This window comes from Chaetomium globosum, genomic scaffold, assembly GCF_000143365.1.
Source record: "Chaetomium globosum CBS 148.51 scaffold_3 genomic scaffold, whole genome shotgun sequence".
In the NCBI taxonomy this organism is placed as follows: Eukaryota; Fungi; Ascomycota; class Sordariomycetes; order Sordariales; family Chaetomiaceae; genus Chaetomium; species Chaetomium globosum.
The window spans coordinates 3,186,279-3,194,190 of NT_165978.1; the positions used below are offsets into that span (position 1 = coordinate 3,186,279).

Consider the following 7,912-nt stretch of genomic DNA (forward strand, 5'->3'; position numbering starts at 1 on the left):
CCCACCCACCACCACCGAGGTGAGTTGCATCTTCAAGTCCTGTTGAAGTCCTTCTGGCCAACCCCTTGTCTTTGTTATGTTTCAGTCTGTCATGATTTCGTTTGGGTCCCACTTGGGGCCTTGTCCGGTTTCCCGCCTTTTTTTTTTCTCCATCCAGGGCCAGGGTGTCCACCCATCCCCTGCTCGGCGCAGCCTCGCCAAGGCGGTCTGGAGCTAGGGGGGGCTGGGTTGACCCAGGAACCAGACGAGAAGAAAAACACGCGCTTCCCGGCGCAAACACTCGACTTCTTCTTCCCCTTCCCTTACTAACCACCCACTCCTACATCAGGCCTCAAAAGACCTACACCGAGTCTCGCATCGAGTTCGATCACAAGCACCGCCCTGAGAACTCTGTCATCGACGTTGCCGAGAGCGAGTATCGTTCCCGCATCCAGTCCAACTACCACAAGGAGGCTTCCGTAGTCGGCTCTACCGTCGACAGCTCCCGCTTCGGACACCGCCACCACCACCACAAGGCCTCTAGCCACGTCGACGAATACACCGTTGACGCCCCTGTCTCTCGTCCCACCTACAAGGAGTCCGTCTACGTCACCGGCACCACCGTTGACGCACCTGCTGCTCCTCGTTCTACCTACAAAAGCAAGGTAGACATCGTCGAAGAGACCGTAGACACTCTCTGTCGCGACACTCAACTATCCAAGATGGCTTACTACGACGAGGATGGTAAGCATATACTCTACTCTCTTTTCTCGTACCTGTCCAGTCGTTGGGAAGCCCCATGACTGTCACACGCAAGTGTGCTCACGCTAACACCAGGCAACTACTACTTCTTTCTGTCGTGGGTTGCACAAGTTAGCTGACCGTATTGCCCACCGTCAAGGCCAGGACCGCATTGAGGCTGTCGAGAGCCGCGAGACCCGCCGCGCTCCCAAGAGCCCCAACACGGTGTCGATCCCCTGCCACCACATCCGCCTCGGCGACATCCTGATCCTCCAGGGCCGCCCTTGCCAGGTCATCCGCATCTCGACCTCGGCTGCCACTGGCCAGCACCGCTACCTTGGTGTCGACCTCTTCACCAAGCAGCTCCATGAGGAGTCGTCGTTCGTCTCGAACCCGGCCCCCAGCGTTGTGGTCCAGACCATGATCGGCCCGGTCTTCAAGCAGTACCGCGTCCTCGACATGCAGGATGGCCACATCGTCGCCATGACCGAGACTGGTGATGTCAAGCAGAACCTGCCCGTCATTGACCAGAGCAGCCTCTGGAACCGCCTCAAGAAGGCTTTCGAGTCTGGCCGTGGCAGCGTCCGTGTCCTTGTCGTCACCGACAACGGCTCCGAGATGGCTGTCGACATGAAGGTCGTTCACGGCTCGCGCCTGTAAGCGGGCTCCTCAGCCACAACACTGCATGTATTAGACTCGCATTTGGTACATTTGGAAATGGCGTGTATTTTGGAAGATTGGACACCGGGTGTTGGAAATAGGGTCGTCGCGGAGGAGATGAAGGCTTCATGCCGCTAGTTTCACGTGTATATGATGACTGTAATGGATGGATGTTTATGGTTGGCTTTACTTGACCCTTCCGTGCGTGCCTTTTGAATTGTGACAGTCATCCGCTCTCGTTCCTTCCGCCTGCCATGCCGACCATTATCTGTTCATCGCTTCTTAGCCCTTTAACAAACGTAAGACACGAAAACCACAGGCCATCTCGCCGGCCCGTTATCAAGCACCTGGTTGTGTTTATTGCCTCGTGACATCTCCCGCCATTCCCGCCTCGTCTCATAGCCACCAACTTTCGGCTTTGGTTGCATGAACTAGTATGCTATTTACCAAGCATCAAGTGTTCTAGTAATTCTTCCCCTCCGATTTACCCGACTCTTTTCCGATCTTGGTAGAGTCTTGGAACGAACCCTCACGCAATTTACACACGATGCCATGTCCTTCAAGACAGGCACGATGCTCGCAATCTCGTATTATCCGTCATAAGACAACCTCTAAGTCTTGTTATATTCTTGTCAACCGAAAGTCGTCCACATCTTCAAGTATCGTATTGTAGAATGGCAGAATGTGTTGCTTCGGGTAGTCGAGCCCCCCTCTCCTCCAAGACTCTCTCATTCAAGTGACAAAATCTCAAACATGTGCTAGCATCGCCAGCAGCTAAGATCAGAGTCCCTTCGTGTGTGACCCTGTCAACATGCCGAGGTTAGGGGGTCAGGTGGTCGGTTACAAGCACCAACTGTTTATATGTTACCTTGACACAGAAACATCCACCAGAGTGGTTTCAGTTACCACGGGCATATTCATCCTCTTTTAGCGGGGGGAACCTGGGGACAAATCTATACATTGAACAATACAGGTTTATAAGTGAATACCCAAGGTTCGCTTTCTAATTTCTAGTTTCTAGTTTCTTGATATCATTGTTGAATAAGATGTGTTCAGATAGTCAATCCAAAACACCGATAATATTATCGATATTAATTTCTGATAATGTTCCAGATCATGCGAGACTGGAAAGTACCGAGTCCAACCATTCATTGCTCGAGAGCGCCAACCGCGGCTTAATCAAGCCAATTATTGTCAGTCTGGCCTTCCAGGACTTGGGCGAGGCAATCCGGGTTTTCGGGGTGACGCAGCATGGCAGGTGGACGAGCGAGGGAACCGACATGACATGTTGATTCTCACAAGGGCGGAAAGGACCAACCAGACCGACGGTGAAACGTGAAGGTTGCTTGCCGATAAGGCACCGTGTATCGTTCTACGACAGGAAGGCGTACTAGTGGTACGGGTGGCGGATAGCCGAGCAAGCCGCCATCGACCCGGTTCTTAGTCTCTCGGGCGGGCGAACTACTTGTCACCCTGCAGCTTGTCCAACGGACCGTGGAGGAAATCACCCCAGCCGTCCAGCCGTCCTCCACACCGGGCCTCTCATACCGGGGAAGGTGATGGAAGCGCGTCTAAGAAGAGAGGCTACTGCAGACTCTCCATCTTCCCACGTGTGGGAGGGTGTGAAGGTTCGAGTCGCGGGCGGGTTACCGGAGGCCGAGGCCAATCGGACAGCAAAGCTCACCTCCCACCCAGAAATGGCATATGCAACGGGAGAGCTGAAGGTCAAAGCAACAGACCACTCAGAGGGCGACGGTAGAAGTGTCGAGTGGGTTGGGTATCTGGCCGTCGGTGCCCAATCTTTAAAAAAAAGGTGGGCCTGCTACCCTACCTCGACCCGTCGCCGGGATGTCTATCGATATTGGATTGATGTGACACCCAATCCGGAAATGTTCAAAACAACCAAGGGGATGAAGGCGATCACCAGACCGTAGCCATCCTGAAGCCACGGTCACCTAGTTAGCCAGGCGCGGTCTCTGTGGACCTGTGCGACTGTGATTGCATCAGGGAGGCAAGAAACCGAGAGAGAAGCCGGAATCGGCGGATTGTGCGATTCTGCTGGGAAACTGCCGCATGACATGATGAGAGACCCGTTTGCCACTACCGCGCCCCTTGCTTGGAAATCTTGGGTCTCGGTCTCGGATACAACGCCTTCCTCCATCTCGAAACTGGAAAAGTGAAGTCACTCACGAACAATTATGAAGGAGGGAAAGCTCGTGTCCTGGCGATCACTTGGGCCCTTGCGGACCCTATATTCGCACCATTATTGTCTCTTGGGAGCTTTTGATAGTGATGTATGCAATTGAAATGTTGGGATTGGCCTGCTTCCATGTTGGAGTTGTTGGTCAGGGCTATGTGTTCGCAGCCGGTTAGCAGCCCCCGATTCCCCATTGGGCACCGTTTTGCAGGCCCGCCATGGGCCAGACGTCATCCTTCACCTTGGCGGGCGCAATGTGCACTGTCGCTGGGCGTAAAGACGGTCCTCGTGTTCAAACGGCCTTGCCGGCTCAACCCAACTCCCATGTTTCGGCGATCAACACATTCGGTCGAGGTCGGCGCTATGTCGGGGTGTGCGATACCTGGGAAAAGTCGGAGAAACAAGGCTGGAACGAAGCCCGACGTACGATTCCAACCGCATCCCCGACGGCAACTTGCATCCTTGCTTGGCCTGCATGCCGAAGCTGGACAGAACCCCGAAAAAACGAAAGAGAATTGCCAGGTAAGCCAGGGGGATGCGCCCCGAGGAACACAGCCTCTCAAAAGTGCAGCAACTGGATGAACCGTTTCGTAGCCTTGCCTTCCTTGTTGAGGAATCAAGAAACGTGAATGGTGGGGCAGCTTCGTCAGGCAGACACAGACATGACTGATGAACCTGTCTGATTCGGAGGGAAAGCCCGGCCAGGGATGGCAGGAACGAGCTTGGGTTCGTCCGAAGCAAACATTGGGCAGAGCAGACCGTCCCCACCATTCAGATTCCGTCGAGTTCTTGGAACGGGGGACCCCGGAAATGGAAGGCTCGAGGACAAAGTACTTTTTTTTTTTCTTTTGTTTTTAACCCCTCCAGTCCGTAACCCCGCGACACGTAACGAGGCACTTACACAGTATTTGGTCCGACCTCATTTTCACCTCGTCCCGTCTTGATAATCCAATCGCTGCTAAAAGCGTCCTGGTCCACTGCGTACCGAAAGGCTCCCCAAGGCTTCCAAGTTGCCTCCATAATCTCCATAATGTAGGTACCTGCGCAACACACAGTACACAGTAATCACCCGGATTGGAGAGTGTGGTGAGAGTGCAGCGGCAGAGCTTACACCCCGGTCTGCCCCGCCGAGCGTCATATCGAACCCCACCTGGGCACACCATGGACAGAGAGGGCCCCGAGGGCCCCTCCCCCTCTTCACAGTAACGCTGCGCCCCCGACAGGCAGGAAGACGCACACACACACACCCACACACCACTTAACTAGCACTTTTCCCTCCTAAAAAAAACACCGCTCCACGTGGACAGTCACCGCTCTTTCTCTCCAGCTGCTTCTCACCATCGATTGAATCGGCGCAGTGGTGAGTTGATATCACCAGGACAAGGACATTCACATTCCCCTCGATTCCCCCCTATCGCAACCACCAGCCATTGTCACACAAAACATCCTCGGCTATCTTTTTCGGGTCGGTGCGATCCCGCCGCAGAGATGGCCGACCCTGCCCGCTACCGATACATGGACGCCGCCTCGAGGCGCTCGCCTCCCCTCTACAACCCAGCCCGCTCCTCCATGCCCGTCACCGGCGGCGGTTATGGCTCACTCTACAGCGGCGACCTCCATGGCATGTCGGCATCCCACCATGAGGGCTTGTCCCGGCCAGCCGACGAGTATCGCACGAGCGCAGTCCCCGTCGGCGCCAACACATACGCCGTGAGGAAGGAGCCCCTCTCGAGGAGCACCAGTGTCAACGACGGTACCCGAGTCCACCGAGTCCTCGACCAGAACGCCAAACGACCTATCATCGTCACGACGAAGCACCATCCGCCAGCGCAGAGACCAGGAAGCCCACCGCGCGACCCCTATCGATCGAGCGACGAGGGCCAATACTATGCCCAGCCAGCTTCCTCCATACCGCGGAGCCGACCTGCTGGCTACGTCCCCTCAAGCGCCAGTATGGACGATGAAGAATATCGCCGATTAAAGGAACGGACTCACCATGACAGATTGGGAAACCGCGGCGCCGACCCCTACCGCCCTGCACGATCGGGGTCTCTCTACGCCGGACCTAACCATCGCCCCCAACACCCAGGAGTTTGATGACGAGGGATACGAGTACACGAAGCCAAGCGACCTCGCGAGGTACGACCTTGATAACGACCAGCGCCAGAAGACCCGCCGCGAGAGCCTCGATCGGTACTATCGCCCGACCGTCAGCATCAGCGCAGACCTCGCCCGCCCATTCGACCAGACCGACAGACGAGTGCGAGGTCCGCCGCCGACAACCAGGGGGTCTAGACAAGATAGGCTGGACCCAGGCAGCCGGTGGGATTTACAATGGCGCCGGATCACACATGCCTCTCCCGCCTTCGACCTCAACGGCGCCCCTACTCCCTGATGTACGCCGTGTCAACCTACTGGAGGGAAGCCCGAGGGAAGAACACCGCGGCGGCCCACGCCCACTGTCGATGATCCAGGACGACCCTGCCCGAATTAGTAGTCACCCCGACGATTACTACATTTACGATGACCCCCGTGACCAGAATTACTTTCAGGATGACCGCGTCACCGCTCGTGGCTTTGGGATCCTCGTCGATCCGAACGATGTCGACGACCATCGTCGCCCCCCCGAGAAAGTCTATGTCGACGAACGCCGTGAACGTCGGGAGCCTCAGAAACGCTACGAGGTCCATGAGTCCAAGCGGCGGCCAGATGACGACTTGGAAATCATCAAACACGAGTACGACGACCGGGACCATAGGCGGTACCGCGAACACGAATACGCGGTTGACGAGGAAATTGGGCGCGAGAGGAGGGATCGGAGATCAGACGACGACGAACCTGACAGCAAGAGAGACAAGGTTCGTGACAAGGCAGCGGCTGGTGTTGGTGTTGCCGCCGCTGCCGTCGGCCTTAAATCTGCCATGAAGCGCAGGAGCGACAAGGACGAGGACCCATCCCCGCCGAGGAGACATGCCGAGGAGGATCTCGATCGCCGGAGGCACGATGAGGCAGATCCTCGAGGCAGGCCAAGCCGGAAGGAGGCTCTTCTTGACGACGAGGATTTCGAGATTGTCGAGCACCCAAGGGACCGTGAGAAACCAAAGAATCTGACAGTGCCCGAACCCGAGGCTCGGGAATCCAAGAAGCCTGACGAAGCGGCTGCTCAGCCATCCCGAGACCGCTCCTCGTCCGTGGATGGCGAAGCAAAGCCAAAGCCTCGCCGTCGTCTAAGGGCCTCGTCGTTCAACCCCAATGACACCGCCGCCCTCGCTGAGATGAAGGCCCGGCTAGCTAAGCTTAAGGACGCTGAGAAAGCCGACGAGAAGGATGCATCTCCAGCCAGGGAGCACTCTCCAGAGCGTAAACCGCCCCCGACCGAGAAGCGTGAAAACGACCCCGAGGCCTCAGCCACAACACCCAAGGATGACGGCGACGCCACCGGCCCCCCGTCGCGAGATGAAAGACAGGTCCGTTTGGTGCCGCCACCAAAGGACGCCACCGTCGACAAGAAGCCCATCAAAGGCATCCTCAAGCAGCCGAAGGTGCAGTTCCCCGAAGAACCGAACCCCGTCCGCGAGGGCGTCGCTCCCCACAAGGACGACAAGTCGAAGAACAACGTGCCGACCGGCGCGCGTTGGACAAAGATCAGCCGCAAGATGGTCAATCCGGAGGCACTCAAGATCGGCAAGGAGCGGTTCGAGGTCCGCGACGACTTTGTTATTGTGTTGAGGGTGCTCAGCAAGGAGGAAATCCAGGCGTATGCGGCGGCGACTGCCACGCTGAGAGGTAAAACACACTCCCTCGGGTCGGCTTTTTGACATCTATTCGAATGCTAACACGACATGGCACAGAGCGCCGCAAGAAGGAGTATGACGAAGCGCGTGGTGAGGCCGAGTATGACGAGGACCGTGACCGCGGGCGCGAGACTGAGGATGACGACAAGAAGAAGCGCCATCGCCAGCACGAGCGGGAGAAGGATGATGAGAGGCGCGGTAAGGATAAGGAGAGGGAAAAGGACACTAGGCATCGCCGTCATCGCATTGAGGACAGCGACAGTCGGCGAAGGCCGTGATGCGAGACGGCATCGTAGGTGGCACCGGGATTGGGGGTTTTGGAGTGGTTTCCTGCTTTTGGGGAGCGTGATACGAAGCTATGATGTGATGATGGGGTTCTTCTTTGTATTGGTTGGTATTTGTTGGACGTCAACGTCGAGCATGGATGGTCAAAAGCGAGGTTGTATGTATGTACTACGGATATGTTCTGATGTTTTAGCGGCCATGTTGGAGACGGTATTCTTGGGTTGGGTTTTGGGAGTTGGACTGGTTAATCCATGGG

At 56.4% G+C, this 7,912-nt stretch overlaps 2 protein-coding genes across 2 annotated transcripts; both read left to right on the forward strand.

Annotated features, from left to right (window-relative positions):
- Positions 1 to 701: 701 nt before the first annotated feature.
- On the forward strand, positions 702 to 1,380 carry CHGG_06332 (woronin body major protein; the record flags this gene model as incomplete). The annotated part of the gene is made up of 2 exons (XM_001222426.1): positions 702 to 723; positions 881 to 1,380. The coding sequence occupies 2 exons, from the start codon at positions 702 to 704 to the stop codon at positions 1,378 to 1,380; spliced, it is 522 nt and encodes a 173-aa protein (XP_001222427.1).
- Positions 1,381 to 5,065: 3,685 nt separating this feature from the next.
- Positions 5,066 to 7,649, forward strand: CHGG_06333 (uncharacterized protein; the record flags this gene model as incomplete). The annotated part of the gene is made up of 3 exons (XM_001222427.1): positions 5,066 to 5,625; positions 5,739 to 7,363; positions 7,429 to 7,649. The coding sequence occupies 3 exons, from the start codon at positions 5,066 to 5,068 to the stop codon at positions 7,647 to 7,649; spliced, it is 2,406 nt and encodes an 801-aa protein (XP_001222428.1).
- Between the last annotated feature and the right edge of the window lie 263 nt (positions 7,650 to 7,912).